Source organism: Ictidomys tridecemlineatus, chromosome 13 (assembly GCF_052094955.1).
Source record: "Ictidomys tridecemlineatus isolate mIctTri1 chromosome 13, mIctTri1.hap1, whole genome shotgun sequence".
NCBI lineage: Eukaryota > Metazoa > Chordata > Mammalia > Rodentia > Sciuridae > Ictidomys > Ictidomys tridecemlineatus.
The window spans coordinates 46,426,738-46,448,713 of NC_135489.1; the positions used below are offsets into that span (position 1 = coordinate 46,426,738).

Here is a 21,976-nt window from a genome sequence, read left to right on the forward strand (position 1 = left end):
TAATGCTAAGGGGTGTATCTGTTAATTAAAATATTATTTTCATGGGTCAGGTGCTATAATAATAATACACATCCCTAAAGCATTCTGTATATGCTGTTAGTAAATCACAATGTTAAATTGCTGACTTATTTTGTTGTTGTTGTTGGTCTGACTTCTGACTGCAAAATACTTAAGAAAGCATAATTTTATTGATCTATCACAGCACCTAGTAAGTCTAACACAGAATAGAGATATAGAAAACATTTTTCTGAATTAAAATGTTAGCAGTAATTTAAAAAGTTATTTCAATAATAACAATTCTAAGTGTTAAAAAGGTTTTACATATTATGGGCAGATTCCCCCCCACCAAAATAGGGTTTCAGTAATGTCACCTATTTCACACAACTATTCTTACAACAAGCCATCTGCTTAATCATGTCTAAAGACTGAAGATTTGGGCTGGAGATGTGGCTCAAGTGGTAGCATGCTCGCCTGGCATGCGTGCGGCCTGGGTTCGATCCTCAGCACCACATACGAATAAAGATGTTGTGTCCGCCGAATACTAAAAAATAAATATAAAAAAAATTCTCTCTTTCTCTTAAAAAAAAAAAAAGACTGAAGATTAAAAAATAAGTGATGATGATCCCATATGTAATTCAAATTTTAAAAAATAACAATAAATTCTGCTTCAAAAAAATAAAGAACAAAGATTCAAGGCAAGGAATACTGAAATATCACTCACTGCATTTGGGGCAGCAAATAAAAAGTCGATTTAAGAGAAGCTAAGCAAGACTAGCTTTTTTTTTTTTTTTTTTTTTTTTTAAAAAGGCCCTAAGAAGGTAGACTATAGAAAGTCTAGCAGAAGGAATGTATCACCTGCCTGAATGTCTAACAGGTGATCACTGAAAAATGCCTCCACTTTTAGTATTATATCCCCAGGTGTCAAGCTCTAAATACATAAGGATGATCAATGACAGCTGTCAGCAGTCTATGTGTTCTCACATCATGTGCTAAAGTAGTGCTAACTAGAACCATTCCATTGTTCTTTCTCTCTCCTCTTGTGGAAAATCAAACTTCTTGGTGAAGGATTAACAGTTTCTTACTACAAAAGTAGGTAGACCCTGATTTGACTAAATCTGTTGTCTATTAAAGCTAATATGATAGATTAACTCAGCATATATACTCTTTCTCTTGCCTTTTAGGGATTCTACACTAATGTCTTACTAGATTTTTCCTTTTTTATTAAATTGATTTAGAAAATCATAAAACACAGTACTCTTAGGATCCCTTTTGCACTTTTTATGAAAAACTATCTAATAATCAGATTTTCTTTTCTTAAAAGATCAAACAATGAATATTTTAGTCTTGTGGAGCCAAATGGGCTCTGCACCAAGTACTTAATTCTTTCCTTGAATAGAATAAGCAATCACAAGCAACACACAAATAGGCTGTGCTCCAACTAAATTTCATGTACAAAACTGGCAGTTGAATTTTTTCCGAAATAAAATTATTTTAAAGATTTTTTCCCCTAAAATACTGAAGCTAAGTTTTACTAAAGAGAAACATAAAATTAAAAGAGCAGGAAAAAACCCTAGTTTATGATAAAGAGGGCACTGTGCTAAACCAGTACAATGATATGACTAAATTTCATTCCTAATTTTATTACAATTATAAAAAAAAATCTTACTTGGACTTTTTTCTCCTTTTTGTTCTTGCTTCTTCATTTTTAAAAGCACGGTTTCACTGACCAATGTACAGTCCATGTCTACTGTCTCTCCTCCTAATCTTGACTGACTGCCATCCTGAATAAATATTTCAAAAATCCAAGATTTTAATGATTATTCCTTTATGGTTTTATATTTACTTTTTACCAAAAAATTTTGGCAAAACATATGTAATATAAATGTTTACTATTCCTGAGAACTGTTATATTTATTTTTATTCTTTAGGAACAGAGATCTAGATTTTATTGCCTGTAAAATATTTTAGCTTCAATATATAACCATCTTCTCTCAAACACAGGAAAAGATGGCTGCTGCTATTGGAAAGGAGGCTTATTTACCAATGAACTCTTTGGGGTTTTTCCTGTCTTCTTCCCCAGTCAGCCTCACTATAATAAACATCATTGTATGCCAAGAATGATAATTTCAATAATCAAATTTGATTTATTAATGTGTACATATTATCTTAGCAACTGTTAAAATTTTTGTTATTACTATACTACCAAGTGAAAAAATTCTCAATCTATGCAGAACCTAAATATAAGGCAAACCAATTTTTAAAAAAGTAATCAATGGGAAAAATAAACTTTTTCTTATTGGTATGTTACTCTAAAGCTAGTCAAGACATATAATGAATTCTTTGATAAAAATAAATTATTTTAGCTGGGTACGGTGGCACATGCCAGTAATCCCAGCAACCTGAGAGGCTGAGGCAGGATGATCTCAAAGCCAGCCTCAGCAACTTAGCAAGACCCTATCTCAAAATAAAAAATAAAAAGGGTTCTGGATTTAATTCCTGGTACAGGGAATGGGGGGCATTTATAATATTTAACTTATATATTTAAAATATATAACTAAGAGGAAGAGGGGACGGAAAAGGGAAACACATGGGAAAGATCTGACCAAATTGCATTATTTTACTGTGAGCATATATGAATATGTAACAGCAAATCCCATAATTATGAACAGCTCTAATATACCAATAAAAATATGCAAAAAGATATAAGTAGAATTTTGCATTATTTTTAAAAACTATATTAATGGTTTTCAGGAAATGCCTTTAAAGTCAGAAAGTATTATTACCCTTTCAAAAATAATATAAAGTTGGAAGAATAAACATCTTTATTTGTTTTCTGAATAAATAAATAAAGGTTTTAAGAATTAGCTATCTCAGGTCACAGGAGAGGAGGTTTATAGCTCATTAGAATATGAACCAAATGGGCTTTGGTTTTATTTTTTAACTTACCTTCGTATCTATTACAGTAACATCCATTTTATACTGAGAAAGGTCTGCTCCTGGATCTATACTCCACTGGATATTTTCAAAGGATGCATCTTAGATATGGAGAAATGATATGGTATTAGTGAGAACATGGAGAAACTGGAACCCATATTATTGATGGGAATGTGAAATGGTTTAGCTGCTTTGGAAAATAGGCAGTCCCTGCAAACTGGTGCAGCCAATATGAAAAGCAGTATGGAGATTTCTTGGAAAACTTGGAATGGAACCACCATTTGACCCAACTATCATTCTTCTCTATACCCAAAGAATTTAAAAACAGCATACTACTGGGACACAGCCACATCAATGTTTATAGCAGCACAATTCACAATAGCTAAACTGTGAAACCAATCTAGATGCCCTTCAATAGATGAATGGATTTTAAAATTGTGGCATAGATACACAATGGAATATTACTCAGCAACAAAAGAGAATAAAATCATGGCATTTGCAGGTAAATGGATGGAGTTAGAGAAGATAATTCTAAGTGAAGTTAGCCAATCCCCGAAAAACAAATGGCGAATGTTTTCTCTGATATAAGGAGGCTGACTCATACTGGGATAGGGAGAAGGAGCATGGGAGGAATAGATGAACTCTAGATAGGGCAGAGAGGTGGGAGGGGAAGGGAGAAGGCAGGGGGTTAGGAATGATGGAGGAATGTGATGGACATTATTATCCAAAGTACATGCATGAAGACACGAATTGGTGTGAACATACTTTATATACAGAGACATGAAAAATTGTGTTCCAAAAGTGTAATAAAAATTGTAATGCATTCCACTATCATGTATTTAAAAAATAAAAGCAATTAAAAAAAAAAGAAAATAGGCAGTCCCTCAAAAGTTTAAATATGGATTTGGCATATAGTTCAATAATTTTATTCCTAGTAATAACCCAAGGAAAAAATAAAAACATCTACCCTAAATCTTGTACATAAATGTTCACAGTATATTATATTCATAATAGCAAAAAAGAAACAAATTTCTATAAACTGATAAATAAATGAAACACAGTATACAATGAAATATTATTCAGAAATACAAAGAAAACATTGGTAAATACTATGATATGGATGAAAATTGAAAATAGTATGCCATGTGAAAAAAGTCAGACACAAAAGATTATATACTGACTGGTTTCACTTATAGGAAACCTCTAGAACAGTTAAATCTATGGAGACTAAAAGTATATCAGTGGTGCCTAGGATTGGGAGCAGAAAGAGAGATGGTGATTAATGTGTCCTAAACCTAGGTGACAGTGATAGACGTACAACTCTGAGAATATGCTAAAATCAATGAAGTGAACATTTTCATGGGTGATTTTTATGGTATGTGATATATATATTTCAATAATTTTTTTAAAAAGTAGGAGCCATGTTAATGTTCTCTGTATTATTCCAAGTTTAGTATTTGCTTAGCAAGCAAATCAATAAAAATTTTTTAAAAGTTGAAATGATAACATTGTCTGGAGAGGTTTTCAACATATTGTATGCAGACAAAAGAAATGACAACTACATCAATTGCAGCTGCAGATTGTGAAGTAGTTTCCAAGTAGAATGAGAAAACTTAAATAGGTCCATTATAAATTCCCCAAAGCTAAAATAGTAAATGTGAAAGAAAAGTTTTCATACAGAGTATGAAACTCTTGTTGGAAGAGCAAGTAAAGAATGTGCTTCAGGAGAAAATAAAAGTAAGTCCAGAATGAAGGAAGAAGTTGTCACTGAAGGATAATAGTTAATAAAAAAATACTGCATGTGAACTACAGAAATGTTTGCTACCTTAATAACAAATCCCCAGACCCCCAAGAGGACTCCTTTAACAAGTAGAATTATGGAAAGATTTATCTAAATATTAGGGCAAATAACACTTTCAAACAGGAAGTCTTCAAACCTATATAAATGTAAATATTCACATATTTACATGTAAATGCAAAGAAAAAGGACAGATTATCAGGGTGAGGAACAAGGTTTGGATGATAAAAATTCTAATTTATATTTTTTAGAATTCTGTATAGTTTAGATTTTTAAAGCTTTTGTAAAGGAAATAAGAAATAACTATGTAAAATAATCCACAAAATCACTTAGAAAAGCAGATATTTAACTCTTGATTCATTTTTTTTTCAAAAAGCACAACAGCAGAAAAATCAAAGGTAAAATTAAACCAATGAGAATCATCCTGTAAGCAAAAACATGCAAGAAGAAAAAAGATTATTTTTCTTAAAACAATTTATTCAAATAATTCAAATGATATTCTTGCCATTTAAAAAAGACTAGACATCCTATTTGTAACATCCATACCTTGGTTGTTTTGCAGAGACTTTGTCTTAGCAATTCTACAGGGATTTAACTGAAGGACTGATGCAAGTTCACATGCTCCTTGGACTGGCTGGGTTTTAATTTTTATTGGCTCATGAGAACCAGCACCCTAAACAGAAATAACCATTAGCATCTAAATGAAATCAAACAACCATTTTTATAAAAATCCTTTCACATTTAATACAAACCTTCATGTCATCAAAAAGATTTTCTGTCTCCAAACTTTCACGTGGACATAGAGGGATTTTGAATACAGGATTTTCTTCTTTTATCTGTAATGGTGTTTTGTTGTCTGGTGAGGATTTATTCAAGGACTGGAGGATGCACTCCTGTAAACAGGGCTCCTCTGAAGAATCTTTGGGTAATATTCGGCTCCCATCCAAGGCCTTATGGCCTGAGGAAGAGCCTTTCGGAATGGGCTTAAAAGCCTCATAGAGAGTCACTTGCTTAAATCTGTTTTTAAAGGTCTCCTTTGCTTGGCTTTTCTCTTGACGCTGAATAGCTGAAAACCGATCAGAGAGATCCAGAGGTTTATCCATCATATTGTCTCCATGCACTGAAAACTGACTATCCATTGGAAATGGAAAAGCATTTTCTTTATCAAAAGAGGCTTGTGGGCAGCTTACTTCATGCTCATTTTCTTCCTCAGTTTTCTTCCTTTTAGATGTTCTGCCTTCCAAAGATTTCAGGGGCACCAAATGTTTATCAGTAATATCTTTAATGTGATCAGTGTCATCCATTTTACCTATGGATTCACTTATATTTTTATTTATAAGTATCTGTCTATTAGAAGATGACTGGCAAATGACCTTGTTTACTTCAGACCCAAGATTATGTGTAAAAAGAGCACTATCTTCAGATTTTGATCTAGGCTTCTCTGATCTAGAAATAGAAGTGTTACTAAAAGGGACTGTTTTCAGATGATTTTTTTTCCCAGTGTCTAAAAGAGAAGGGGATAAACCTGTATTCAAACACAAACTACTTTTCACATTAGAAGTAGCTCCAAATACAGGAGATGACACCCGAGTAGTTAATTCTTCTTGAGGAGTCTTTGAAGTAGAATCTGAAAATCTAAATAAATAAAGAATGATAAAACTTGATTCTTATTAAAGAAATAGGGTAAAAAATTAAAAGATAGGCATAAGAGAACACCTTTGCTAATACAGAAGAGATAGTAAAATATTTTCTACATATCAGAAGCAGATAATGATTAACCAAAATTTAAGATACAGTACCACTGTTGCTTTATTTCCATTTGGCAGACAAAAGTAGAGGAAAACGATACAGAAAACATGTTTTAATACCCTAATATTCTTGCCCATAAGTTTTTTAAAGTAATTAAATAACTTCATTATATAAAATAATTAACAAATTAAAAAAAGAATCTTTTATTTTTGCAGTGCTAGAGATTGAACCCAATGCCTCCTGCTTGCTAAGCAAAAGCACTCTGCTGATAAACTACACCTCTAGCTCCCAAATCCTTATACTATAGAATTAGACATAAATTAAGAACCACCCTATCTCTAGCAAAGGAGATAGTTGTAGAAAGGTCATTAGATTTAATTTTGAAAATATAGGATAGATATCCTGGGTTTAGTACTTAATAATTAAGTGACCTTAAATAAGACATTTAATAACAATCTCTTGGAGCTACATTTTTGTCATCTGTCCCACATTCCCCACAAAAAGGGGTGGGTAAGTATATAATAAAACTTTCCTTAATGACTTACTTTGTTAACAGACTAAATATAATAAGTCTATCTAAAAACTAAACAAAAAAATTGCTATGGTCATTACAGTTATTGTTAGAATGGATATAAAAATGAGATGCAACACAATCTTGGAAAGTTCATCCAAACTTACAGATACATTCTGTATAGCATTCAGTGCTTGGAAATATAAACATAGAAGGGATAACTGAGTCTTTTAAAAGGGTAGAATAACAAGGTTGGAAGCTCTTAAACACTATTTGATGATGCACAAAAAGGATCTAAAAATAATATCCACCTCTCTGTTGTAATGCACAAAAGCTCTCAACAGGTCATTAAGTGGAGAGACATTTTAAAAAATGAAAATAGAGGCAGAATAGCAAACTAAATGCTGAAGGAGAGGGTTTAATTAACTGGTTTAATTATAATGAAACTTCACCAAAGTGCCCCAAGTTACCTTAAACTATCTTCATTATTTCTTGCAGATTCCTCAAAAGGCGGTTCCTTATGATCTCCTTCCAAACAGTGGTAGAGCTCATCACCAAGAGGGCTCAGGGGAGCTTGAGATTCCTTCAATGGTAAAATAAGCAGCATACTCACACAAAAATGGAATACTATACATCCTTAATGAGGGATAGAGTACTGAGTAAATGCTATGATGTGGATGAACCTCAAAACTATGCTATAGGAAAGAAGCCAGATTCAAAAGACATATAGTGTATAATTTCATATTTACACAAAAATATCCAGAGTAGGTAAATCCATAGGGACAGAGAGTAAATTGGTGACTGCCACAGGTTATAAGGTGGGGTGAATGAAGACTGAATGTTTCAGAGGTATGCGGTTTTCTTCTGGAGGAAAAAATGGTTTGGAACTAGACAGAGGTGGCAGTTGTATAATATGGTGTATATTTCTTATAATATAAATGTCCCTGAATTATATCCTGTAACATGATTAATTTTACATTATGTGAATTTCATCACAATAAAAATGAAGCATATTAAGTTTAAAGAGAAAGAGCATTAAGATGTTAAAATTTTATAAAAGTACATTGTATTACTGATATATAAAACTCCAATTCCAAAAAAACTCACTAAGATGGGAAGAGAATACAGATGAATTTAAAAGGATCCTTTAGAGAACAGTGTTTCTTATTCTTTAACATGCATACAAGTCAACTAGGGATCTTATTAAAATGCAAGTTCAGTAGGTCTAAGGTTCTGTATCTCTAACAAACTTCAAAAGTGATACAGATGTTGTTGGGCTGTACGTCATATTCTGAGCAAGTTTTTTTTTTTTAATTTTAAATTTTCATACGAGGGGTTGAACCCAGAGAGACTTAACCACCAAGCCACATCGCCCACACTTTTATATATTTTATTAGTGACAGGGTCTTGCAGAGTTGCTTAGGCTGGGTTTTGAACTCATGATCCTCCTGCCTCAGCATCATGAGTCACATGATTATAGGCATACACCACCACAGCTGCAGCAAATTGTTCGACGTCAGCTCCCATAACATATCTGGTGTCTAAGCTACTGACTTGCTAGGTTTATGGATAGGAGGAAATTAAAAACTATTAAGACACATTTAATTTTCAAAGAGTTTTAAAAAATCCACTATCATTTGAGAATACATCAAAAACTCAAATGTAATGAAAAATCAATTCAATTTTCAGAAATTCAACAGTAAGACAACTTTATGAGTATGTACACATTTACTAACTAAAGCAGAGAAAATTAATTTAAAGTTGTGTCAAAACAGAACTTCTTACGACTGAAGAATTCAAGTTTTCTATTTTCTAGGGATCAATTAAGAAAAGAAAAAAGATGTAAACCTGCCTGATGTAAGGAAGTATTCAAATAATGAAAACAACAGGGGCCAATCCCTGACCAATCCCTAAGAATTGGATTGGCAGTTCTTGGTAGTCCTGAGAATTCAATCTTTTCCCAAACCAAGACGCAGTTTAAAAGATGCCAAAAAGACCCAACAAATTCTGAACCAACCTAAAGGTTTAGGTCTTCTCTTGGATACAGTGAGGGTGGGAAGAAAGCATAAAAGAGGGGACTAGAGAGAGGATTGACAAAATAAGTCCTTTAAGCCATTATCATTCCCCTGTAATTTTGATTTGACCCATATCCTAAGAATTTTGAAGACTCAGGACTCTCTGGGGGAGATAAATAAAAGGACCTTTTTAACATTAGTTTTGTTCTAGGCCTTTATTCAATAATCTTTGGATAAAGTAATTTTCCTCTGGCTCAATTCTTTAAGAGTAGATCTAAACGGACATATCAAAAAACATATTATTAACAAACTAAACCATTACTTACAGATTCTTCTTGAACACTAAGTCCAAGTGTTTCAGCAACAACTGTAGCCAAATTAAAAGATGATTTATCAGTGGAATAACTGCTTGTTCCACGTGTTTCTAAATAAGAGAAAAACAAACCAATTACTCAGTTTCAGAAATTACATGTAAAAAATTATAAAAAAGTAGGAAAAAATCTCAAAGAACCTATTTATAAGATGGCACTGGAGCCAGACATGGTGGTGCACACCTATAATCCCAGGAGGCTGAGGAAGGAGGACTACAAGTTTAAGGCTACCCTCCATACCTAAGCGAGGCTCTATGCAACTTAATGAGACCCTGACTCAAAATAAAAACTAAAAAGGGCTGGGAATATGGTTCAGTGGTAAAGCACCTCTGGGTTCAATCCTCAGTACTTGGAGGTGCAGGGGGGAAATAGTGGACAAATTTTAAAATACTGTTCAAGAAAGCTCAAAAGTATCTACTATAAATAACAATAAGTTGCTGGTATTTTGCATCCACACTTGCTAATCCTTTCCAGTTTTCCATTTTTCCTAAATGTACTAAATGGAGTACATAGATTGCTTTTATTGACATTGTAAAAAAAAATCATAAAATGGATTTGTAATTAAACCATGTTTATAGTATGTTTTGTGAATATAGTGGAGGTTCTTAGCACTGCATGTTTTTCAAGTTTTAAGCTAATGTATATTTATATAGGAATCATCTACATTCAATCACTTTATAAAGTTTTGTATATTTAGAGTTTCTGTACATAGTAAGTATTTATAGAGTACCTATTATGCGCTGGGTATGTTTAAGCACTAGATGAAAAGAAAAAGCTCTTGTTTTCAAGAACCATATGGACTACAGTTGAAAGGTAAAAAGAGAACTGCAGTAGATGTGATAAACATAATAAAGGTACACATAAAAGGTGACTCAAACATAGGACTCCTAAATCATCCTTGGGGAAATCAAGGCAAACTACATAAAGTAATGTCTACTGACCCTTAGGAGAAAGAGGAGTGTGGCAGGTTAACTAGATGTGGGTCAGAAAGTAGGATTCTAGGTATGCTTGAGGTCCCAGATATTTGAAACAAAATTGCTTGTTCAGGGAACTACATGTGGTTTAATTGCTAGAAGTGAATCACACAAGATGAAAGTAGAAAGGAGAGGAACCTAGCTAGGATAGTTAGGGATCAGATTATGCTAAGTAGTTTAAAGACTTATTAGATTACGAAAACAGTCTTGGTGTGAGATACTGATGGTCTAAAACAGTACCATGGTGGTACAGAAAACTATGTAAAACAGATATGCAGGAGCCGGAATCAGTAAGACTTAGAAGCCACATAGAACATAAGATGAAAAAGCAGGAATATAAAATGACTTAGAACTCTTCGACTTAGATAACTCAAAAGAAATGTGTATAATATTGTTCACTGAGGTTGTAAATAAAAGGATGAAAAGTAGGTCTGATAGGAAAGCTTCCATTTTGGACATGCTGAAGATGAAAGATATTCAGAGAGAGATGCTCAGCAGCAGGGGTATATAGTAGTTTGGAATCCAGAAGAAGAGCATTGGACAAAGACATAAATTTGGGATTTATTAGCATATAGGTTAGTAGTAGAATATTGATTGTATTATTAGAGAGCCTTCTAGAAAGATTAAAAAAAAAAAAGACATGAGCAGGTCTAGGACTACCTATATTGGGAAACAGAAAACACAACTTTTGCCTCTCTCCAGTTGGCCTAAAGGATCTCACTTTTGGTCCTATGTTATGGGCAGCTCCTTCTCTGGCTACTTTGTTCGTTCCTTCTCATTTTCATAATCTCTAAATCAAAACAGCTGCAATACTGCCTGAAAGGAGTGCAAAATGGCTTTCAGGGGAAAAAAGTCTTATACTTTTTATGTATAAAGTACAAATGAAATGTAAAGAGTACATGAATGGAATATATAGCATTTTTGCAATATTAAAATTGTGTGGAGGTGAGGTGGGGGTGTAGCTCAGTGGTACAGCATTTTCCTAGCATGCATAAGACCCTGGGTTGAATCCCCACAACCCTCCCCCCCCAAAAAAAGTCATGGGGGGGTGATATGGGGAATTAAAAACTAAAAGGCTCACTGGACAGGTGGAATAAATATGTGAAGAGTTAAGAATCATTGCTTTACATAATGGAATTCCTCTAGGCTCAGTACTCAACTTCTCTCCTCTATCTATGTTGACTTGCTTGGAAATCTCATCAAGTCTCATGGTTTTGAAAATTATGCTGAAAACTTCCATACATACCTTCACCCTGAATTTCCCTAAATGTAAATTTACATCCACTCCCCATCCCAAATCTTTATCTGAATATCTATTCTATATTTCAAACAGAATATTACAAAAAACCAAAATCCTGAATTGTAACCTTTCCTATCCCTTACCCTGCAAACCTGCTGCTCTCAGTCACTTCTATCTCAGTAGTAACTCTATTCCTCCTGTTGTTCAAAGGATTTTCCCGTTCTTTCAACTATACAGGTTTCTTTAAAGTTTCTCAAGCAAACCAAATGGTACTTTCTTTGCCTGGGATGATGTTCTCTCAGGTATCCACATGCCTCCCTCAGTCTCCCCTGAAGTGTCACTTAATGAGTGAGGCTTTCTAATATCCCTTTTACCTGCTTCATTTCTCTTCAGCACACTTGACTCTACGCCTGACATGTATTTATTCTTTTTCTTTCCCAACTAAATTATAAATTCCACAAGGACAAGGGCTTGTTTTGTTCAGTGCTTGACATATAGTAGATACTTATACATTTTTAAAATAAATGAGTAAACCATAATAAAGCCTTTCTTATATCATTAGCAATTTATACTAATATGGATAAGAATATTAATATAAATTAATACTAGGATAACATTATTTTCTAATATGAAAAGACTTCTAGGCAACTAATAACATAAACATAAATTGTATAAAAATACTCTTGAAATAGTCTAATTCTAACTTTTGGTGACTCTTGTCTACCAATAATCACAAATTTTAAACTTATAAAGTAATCTCAGTATCTTACTAGTCACTGGAGCTTGACTTTGATCACAAGTGTCAGCTACTAGAATTTCACTTTCATTAGGCTTATGTGGAGGGTGAGTTGAAGTCTTGGAGATTTTTCTTAATTCTAAGGGGGGAAAAACAGGAACAATTATGTAACAAAAAAAATTATTATCAAAATATTACTCTGATAATCTAATATTACCCTGTAGTTAAATGTATACAAACACTATTTTATTGACATAATTCTCATATTTTAAGAAAAAGTAAGTTTCTTTAGTTTTATTAAGAACAAAGCTGAAAGGCAGTGGTGGGAACAAGGACTTGAAGAGACAAGTTTCTTCTGAACTAAGATGCCTAAGGCATAACATTTTAATGTTTCTTTTTTTCCTGTATCTGTTACAAATCAGTAGATTAATTTAAAATATATATTACATTTTACATTACTTTAATTTTCTAGAAGGAAACTATGGAACATATCAGAAATATTTCAACTGATTTACTCCAGGGGCTGGGGATGTGGCTCGGGCGGTAGCGCGCTCGCCTGGCATGTGTGTGGCCCGGGTTCGATCCTCAGCACCACATACCAACAAAGATGTTGTGTCCGCCGAAAACTAAAGAATAAATATTAAAAAATTCTCTCTCTCTCGAAAAAAAAAAAAAAAAAAAAAAAGAAAGCTCAACTGATTTACTCCAAAAAAACCAAAAGGATAAAAGTAAAGAAAAACATAGCCTAAATGTAACTTGAAAATCATTTTAAAAAGCACTATGTATCTAAGATAAACAAGCAAACATGATCAGAACAAGACTAATTAGTCATTAAATCACTTAAAACTTATTTTTAAAAAATTTTGCATGGCTCAAAAGCTACTATATTGGGGCTGGGGTTGTGGCTCAGGGGTAGAGCGCTTGCCTAGCACATGTAATGCCCTGGGTTCAATCCTCAGCACCACATTAAAATAAATAAATGAAATAAAGGTATTGTGTCCAACTACAACTAAAAAATAAATCTTTTTTAAAAAAAAGCTACTATATCTTTAAAACCAAAATTTCAGATTCCAAAGAAAAAATGATCAGAATAAGGATACAGCAAAAAAATTTTAAATAGTTATATGTTGCTCTCATACAATGAAGAAATAAACTAGAAATAATAATGTGAGATACAAAAGATGTTCTAGTAAAGAAATTTTTGTGGTTTGGTTTCTGGATATTCATATAGATGAACCTAAACATGATCTAAATTATATAGATGATTATCTGTCTGTAATGATTCATGTTCTAATAGCAGTCAAAAAGGCCAATGATTACTCCTTCTAAAATATAATATCTAGATCCCGTTTTTAATTTAGCTGCTAATTGTAGGTAGAATTTTTAACAGTTCTTTGGCTTTCCACTAGATGGTGATGCAAACACAAATAAAATACAGAAAAGCTGTCAATTTTCCAATTTCAAAGAATAAATATCTACTTATTCTTTCAAAAGCATAGCTACCATCAATAATGTATTTGCACTATACAAATACCTCCAGAACTTCATATATTACCTTCCTCCAATGCTTTCCTTATTACAAGAAGTTTAGGTAAAAACTTAAAAATCTTTACCATTTTTTTTTATTAAATGGTAATCATTGTATCATGTCATATGACAAATTTAATGGCTATATATAAAGGTAGTTTCAAAGAATTTTACAGAAATGGTAAACTGGGCTGGAATTAAAATCTGTCACTGATAATTCACAAAACATATACATTATAAAGCCATTTAATTACCACCAACTGCTACAGATTACAACAAAAATAACGAGTTAAAAATAGCTCCAAATGGTAGCAGTACCTGTGGGCAATTCTTCGAAAGTATGGAAGTTTAGAGCAAGGAAGACCTGTATGTTAATTGTGACTTATCTACTTATAAGACAATTGACTTTGAGTGTATTTTTAACTTCTCTTTCTCATCAATAAAAGGAGTTAACAGCTATCCCATAAGCTACTGTGATAACTAACATATAGTAATAATGTATGCAAAACAATCAGCATATTAACATATTCAAAACAGAAGATGGAAATTAATATTCTTTTCCTCTTTCCTTCCACCCCAGATATGTGCACATTCAAATATTTTTAAAATAAAAAGAAACTTTCCTATATTTATAAAATGCTGAGTATTTACATATTCAGACAAGGAACACATCTACTCATAATACATGCAGAAAATGCCCCGTCACTTTATTAGTGGAAGTTAAACCCAACAAGTGTACCATGGATTACCGAACAATGACTATCTTCCTTCATTAGACTGAATAATGTAAAAACAACAGACAAATATTCTCTCTCTCTCTTTTTTTTTTTTTTACAAAACCAGGTAACTAAGAAAGAACTCTAACCTTTACCATTTGTACAAACAGAATACTCCTGTTTATTCTGTGCTTTTTCCATGTATCGGACATGGAGATTCTCCTTTCTTCGTAGCCGGTTAATGCCAGAAAATGAGAAGGCTGTTATTGGTGAACCTGGAATAACATTTTCCTCAGATGCAAGTTCAGCTGTTTGATGTTGTTGATCCTTCCTAGAGGAAGATGACAATTGAAAGAAAACAAATTCAACAAATATTTATTAAAACGTCTACAATATAGTATGGAGCTATAGCAGAACACAAGTGGAAGACACAAGAAATGTGTGTAATGCCTTGCATCTAATATTCCAAATCCAAGGATTAGAGAAGCATGCAAATTACTATAATACCAAGTGGGGAATATTATCATGAGAAGTGAAACAGAAAATGTAGTCATTGGCACCTGAGATGAAATTAGAAGTATTTCAAAAGGCAAAGAAGTTCAGTAGAGGATCCACGCTATTTTGAGTAAAGGCACACAGTACTGTACATGTGTTGGATAAGAGCAAGCAAGAATTATAGGAAAGGAAACTGTGAGTAAATGTGCATGTAACTGAGAAAGCAAGAGAAAAAGAAATAAGGTTTTAGAGTATAAAAGTAATATGACAAGTTTATAGCAGTGTACCAGAATGACTGGTACAGAAGGAAGCAAGGCACTCAATTAGACAGTAAATTTAACAGTCTAAGCAAGAGCTTCTGTGATTTGAATCAGAATACTGGAAATACATATAGAAAGGAAAGAACCAATTTTAAACACTCTGGTGGTAGAATCAACACTACTTGGCAAACTACAGATGGGATAACAATACTGACACTGATAACTGCCAATCTTTGCTGTGTACTTAAATCACCAGAAACTACTCTAAGTGCTGCATGCCATCACTTTAATTATCACAATTGTGTCTCATGAGATATTATTATTACTCATTTTACCATAGGAATGAAGAAAAAGAAGTTAAGTCACTTAAGTCAAATCGTAAGTAACAAAGATTTAAATTTTGGCAGACTCTAGAGGCCCTTATTGTCAAGTATTCAAGTGTTGTTATTCACTATCAAATAGTTAACCTTTTTAAAGTATTCTACACCATGAGTCTAATGACCAATTATGGTAGGCTGCAAAATTTGAGTTTCTATATCAGCTTCTGATTTACATCAGTCACAACAGTCCTATTAAAATTTAAGTCAGGGCTGGGGTTGTGGTTCAGTGGTAGAGTGCTTATATGGCATGGGTAAGGCACTGGGTTAGATTCTCAGCAGCACATAAAAATAAATAAATAAAGGTATCATGTTCATCTATAACTAAAAAATTTTTTAAAAATTTAAGTCATGTCAATTAAGTCAGATTAAAACCGTGCCACATGTCCCATTTCACTAAAAACACAAACCAAAGCCTTTGATTAATCCCTAAGACCCTATAGGATCTGTTTATCTAGCCCATATTAACTCCTGCTACATAATCTTCCTTGAGTTTCCTCAAACACACTAAGTATAATCTTACTTTGGGCTCTTTGTTCTAGATGTTCTTTGCTCTACTCTTCTCCAGATATCCACATGGCTAATTATCTCATCTTTCTATCTTTGCTGGAATTTTAATAATTAAAAGTGCACCTCCCTTCCCACACAACCTTTTCCTATTTCTTGTTATTCTGCTTTATTTACTTTATCTATAGTAAATATGCTTTCTAACAAAGTATGTAATTTAATATGTCTCTGCTCACTTGTTAGAATATAAGCTTTAAGAGGGTAAGGCTTTCTGGTTTACTGATGAATTACAAATACCTACAATGGTAGTCAAGTAGTATGTACTGCACAAAGATTTGTTGAATGAATAAATACAAGACTTTCCCAGATGCTACTCAAGAAATAAATTTATGCTGATGTGTATGTTCTTGTCAACTCAATTCAGGACCAATGGTACTTAAAAGACTGAATTTGCACTGAATTGTGGTTTCTGAGTAAAATTAAGTCAACTGACTTTCCAATGTCAGAACACTACTGACCTTACTGGCCCCATTCTTATCAGTTTGTCAGTCATTTAATCTTTACATGACCAAAGTAGCCTGTTCTATTAATTTGTGATATTGTTTCAAACAAAACACATGAGAGTTTGGAAGACAAAGATTAATGTTTTCTAACAAAGATTTATATTTTAATTCCCTGGACAATATAAATATTACTTGTGGTCTATAATCCTATATATAGTCTATGCTAAAAAACAATTTTTAGAGATAATATCTAATTTAAAAAATTTTACTTTTAAATGATAAATAATGACTATAAAGTATTTTGGGGGAGGGCAGGGCTAGGGATTGAACCCAGAGCCTTGTGTATGTGAGGCGAGCACTCTACCAACTGAGCTATATCTCCAGCCCCCATGACTATAAGTATTCATGGAGCATAATGTGATGTTTTGTAATGCTTACATCGTGAAATGATTAAATCAAGCTAATCAAATTTATCACTTCACAGATTTATGTAACGATATTTAAATTTTACTTTTCTAGGAATTTCAAAATATACAATATTGTATTATTTATTACAGTAATCTTATAATAGATTAATAATTAATTTTTAATCTCTTCCTGCAGTTCTATCCTTATTATGGAAAAACAGAGTACACTAAAGTCATATGAGAAAGCCTTACAAATTAATGGAGTGTGAAATCTGTCTGGCCTACCTTTAACTAATCACATCATAGTGTACTTTCCTATTAGTCATAAAAATTCAACCTGAAACACGAATGAGTCATGAGAAGAAACTGATTTCCTGGCAATGTCAATCTATAAGTAGCTGGGACCACAAAAGGAGAAAACAAACAAACAAACACCTAAAAGACAAAAACCAAAACTAGCTCCAACTAGAAGTGCCCAAACTAAATAAACAAATGCTGGTTTTATCCTCCTTTGTCATAGTAAAGGGGAGAAAAAAAAGAAAAAAAAAACAAAAAACTTTTATGTCTTAACCAAATATTATTCTTTAAAATACTAAGTCTCTGATTTTCTGAGAAAAGTTAGGAGTTTCTGTCATAGCTTTTGGCTAAACTAATTATGCACAGTTGTTATCATTTTTTCACTTTTATTTCTGAGGGCTTGAGAATAAATGTTTTCGGTTGTTTTATTTGTAGGCCTCCTCTTAAATTCTTTCAAATCTGTTTTAGTTGTTCCTTTCCCCCAAAGATCTATAAAGGATCCAAGGTTTCTCTTCATGGGGAGTCCGCAATTTTTAACATTCAACTTTTCTTTCTCCACTCTGAAAAACTTATAATTCCAGTTAAAACATAATTTAAATATAAGAAAGCAAGGTTAAAACTATCACCTTCATTTAAATGTTCTAATTTTCCAAAAGGGAAGAGGATTCCCTGAAACTAGTGAGCCTTATACAGATCCCTGAGAACCTTATAATTTTATATCTTATGAATAATTAAAGTAAAATTAATTTTTAGAAGTAGTGCTATTAGATCAGTTGTCTACGGAATGTTTTATCATATAATCAAGGTCTCAAGAGTGTATCAGACAATGATTTCCTTGATATTCTCTCAATGCAAACAAAAAGAAGAAATATAAACACAGGATCAATAAAGACAGATTCCTAACTGACACAAATTATTATTTGTAGTACTGAGGATTGGATCCAGGGACTCTTAACCATTAAGCCACATCCCCAGCACTAGTTATTTTTTATTTTAAGACAAAGCCTCACTAAATTGATGAGGATAGTCTCCAACTTGAAATCCTCTTGCCTCAGCCTACCAAGTTGCTGGAATTACAGATGTGTACCACTGTGCCTGGCTATACAAATTATTATTATTGAAGAAAATCCTCATAGCTTCATGTTCAGGTGTTTTGTTCAACATCAATGACCTTGATGAAAGGCATTAATGGAATATTCACAAATTTGTGGAATATACAAGCTTAGCATAAAAACTCATCTTAGAACAGCAGCAAAAGTCAGCAAATGAAAGACCCCCCCTCTCACATACTCCAAGGCTAGAATTATGGGCCAAATCTAATAAGATACAACAGAGCAAGACTAAATGCTAGGTATCAGTCTTATTGAATCGATTAAGAAGAGAGATAATCTGTGCTTTGTCATCTACAGGTCAACACTCTGTAGGTAACCTTCTGAAGCAGTTTTAACAACACTGTAGAAAGGATATATAAAGCCTGAAGGTAGATGTGGGTTCACTTACTAGTCAAGCTGAATGTTATTTAATCTTCCTGAACCTTGGCTTCCTTGTCTATAAAATGGGTATTTTCCTGTTTTCTTTTTAAATGAAGGTATAAAAAGCAAATAATATACACAAAGATATAACCCAGTGCCCAGAAAATTAGTAGGTATTTAATAAATAGTGCTAGTACTTAAAAATGAAGGAGCAGATTAAATGATATGAGGTGTCTTTGACAAATTATTAAGTCCTATGTTTAAAACTAAAACAGCAAATTCACAAGTAGAGGACAATAAGATACTAACTTAAAGGTATAAGTTAACTGAAAACTCCATAAGCAACCATGAGCAATATGTTATGTTTGGGTAATATCAATATAGGTTAAAAAAAAGTGTGTGGTGGGTATATATTGGCTAATACTGGTGTACTAGTCAGACTTATATATCTATATCATCAAATTCTTAAATAAGATACTGATAACTAAAACATTAAAAAAATAGCAGTTTGATAAGTCCTGAAGTAGTGCCACATGAAGAACAGTTAATGAAGAGCAGATATTTACTTTAGAGAAGACAAGTCTCGGAAGAACCACGATCGGTGTCTTCATGTTTCAAAAGTGTAGTAAAGTAGAAGAGAATAAAATCAGAATCAATAAATATAATTTGTAAATAAGGTGATTCTACACAAGCATGGGAAAACTATCATCTTGCTAAAATTAAACAGACTCAGGAAATGGTGAACTTGTACTAAAGGTATTTCAACAATGGTTACTTGTTAAAGAAGTTATAACAGGAATTTTATTATAGAGATGAGGGTTAAATAAAATGAATTCTACAGTCCTTTGAAATCTTGTGTAGATTCCTTAACTTTCACTAATGCATCACATTTATTTTCCAATACAAAGAATCATGACCTCAATACACAGCTTAATTATTTGTTTCCTATGACTGGAAGAGCTCACTCTTTGTCTTTATTTTTCAACTTTATAACAGCAAATTTTTATTGAATAATTTCTTACTGTAGTGTCACTTAACTATAGTGACACTTAAGTGTCACTCTACCATATAGATGACATAGAAGACACTGAAACTAGCTCAGGAAGGGCTGGGGATTTAGCTTAGTTGTAAAGCATTTGCCTACACATGTGAGGTCCTGGGTTTGATCTCCACCACTAGATATTGTAGCCTTTACTGAAGTCTACTTCTTTTGTAAATATATAAATTCACTTCAACAGGAAAATTTGTACATTTAAGAACAATAAAAATAAATTTTAAATAATTAAAATTCATATTTCTATCAAGCAAACGACAATCCAGTTTCAATACAATTTATACACTTTGGTTTAGGAGGCATTTCTGTATTAACCTTTATATACGTAATATCTTATCTCTGCTATCATAAATATCAAGGTTGAGAAGTTCAAAATACCATAAGCTACATGTACTAAATCACTTCACATAGATTAATGTAGGTCACCAATCACTTATCTGAAATCCTTGGAACCAGACAGGATTCAGAATTTAGATTTTGAAAAATAAAATATAATACAGAACATATATAGGTTATTATACAACACTTCCAGTGCAATTTGAGGCACTGTCCAGTAATCAAATACACTGGTATTTTCATAACAAAACATACAAATACTCACAAAGTGAGATAAATAAAAACTACAAATAGCATTCTAGTACTTGAGATAAACTTAAGTTGTGAATAACATTAAAAAAAAAAAAAGAACCTTTTGGGTTTTTGGAATCATTGAAAAACTGTGGGTCTGTCCTAGTCTTTTTTCATCACAGAGCATCAGTAAAATTAGAAAGTGCTGACATTTTCATACACACATTTCATAGCTTTAGTCTGATTCTATAGCTTTCCTTCATCATCTATCATCCCCCTCAAAATTCCCTGTGGCTACCAGTGTTCAGTGGACTAATATGAAAGAAACAGCAAAATTCTATTGGACATCTAATACCTAAAAGCATACTGATAAGAATGTTATTTCCTCCTGTGAAACATGTTTATACACAGATAATAACTATTCCAAGTTAAAAAAAAATATCTTACATCTTCATAGTTTGGGGTATCAAAGTGTTTGTGTTTATTTGAAAGCAACAGAATCTTTAAGAACCCTATAACACCATCGGTACTATCCCAGATTCTAAGTTTTAAAAAATACTGCAAGAGTTTGGTGCTATGGTGTCCCATTAGTTCTAGCAATTTTTGGGGAAATGAGGCAGGAGGATGGCTTGAGACCAGAAGTTCAAGGAGAGCATAGGCAACACAGAGAAACCCTGACTCACCCTCCCCACCAAAAGTAAGTAAAATAAATAAAAATACTACATAATCTTCCTATAAATGGGAACTAAGAATTAGCCCTATCTCTACCCTGAATTAGTTAGATCACATCAGGGGAAAAAAAAATTTTAAGACAGGGTAGCACAGAAATGAAAAAAGAAAAAAAAAAGGTGTTTAAATCAGAAGACATGGGTATAAGTGATGGTCTTATTACATAGTAGTTAAGAAATCACAGGCAAGTTATTTGACATTGCATTTTAATTTCCCCATTTGTAAAGTAAGGATAATAAAACTATTCTGCAGAATCAGAGAAAAGATTAGAAATAATAAACATAAAACACAGAAGAGCAACTGGAATATGAGAGATAAGTTATTTTTATTTTTAAAGAGAAATAGGTGAGAATAGAAGAAGACAGAAGTTCTAACAGGCCAAAGAACTTAGTAAGAGGAAATACTTATTCAGTCTGCTTTATGAAGCTCTGAGATACAGTTGGAAGAGGGTAACAAAATATTTGATATTTATAAATTATAAAATGTTTTAATTAAAATGTTGATACTTTTTCACTGTACACTCACACACTAACCAAAGAGAAGAAACGCATTTTTTATACATATCCCCCAAACATAAAAATGTAGCGATATCTTTATTTTTTAAATTGTAGAGGACCAAGTTTTAAGAACGAAATCTGCAACTCTTAATTAAGATACTTTCACAGTTTCTAGAGCTAAGTAAAATAAAGAAAATTGGAGGAAAATATTTTTTGTTAAAATTTAGGAAAAATACTTAC

The 21,976-nt window shown here is 32.6% G+C and overlaps 1 protein-coding gene across 6 annotated transcripts in view; it reads right to left on the reverse strand.

The window, feature by feature from the left end:
- The window catches only part of Rbbp8 (RB binding protein 8, endonuclease), an 88,159-nt gene that overhangs the window by 16,389 nt on the left and 49,794 nt on the right, over positions 1 to 21,976 (reverse strand). For 5 of the 6 annotated variants that reach the window (XM_040274405.2, XM_013360225.4, XM_021728920.3 and 2 more), the window contains exons 7-14: positions 14,721 to 14,902; positions 12,363 to 12,467; positions 9,334 to 9,431; positions 7,463 to 7,575; positions 5,485 to 6,367; positions 5,279 to 5,405; positions 2,947 to 3,035; positions 1,667 to 1,781 (exon numbers count right to left, since the gene is read on the reverse strand). In XM_040274405.2, the coding sequence (XP_040130339.1) occupies positions 1,667 to 1,781; positions 2,947 to 3,035; positions 5,279 to 5,405; positions 5,485 to 6,367; positions 7,463 to 7,575; positions 9,334 to 9,431; positions 12,363 to 12,467; positions 14,721 to 14,902 (1,712 nt within the window). The remainder of the gene's footprint in view (positions 1 to 1,666; positions 1,782 to 2,946; positions 3,036 to 5,278; positions 5,406 to 5,484; positions 6,368 to 7,462; positions 7,576 to 9,333; positions 9,432 to 12,362; positions 12,468 to 14,720; positions 14,903 to 21,976) is intronic. The other variant, XM_005329035.5, reaches the window with a different exon arrangement.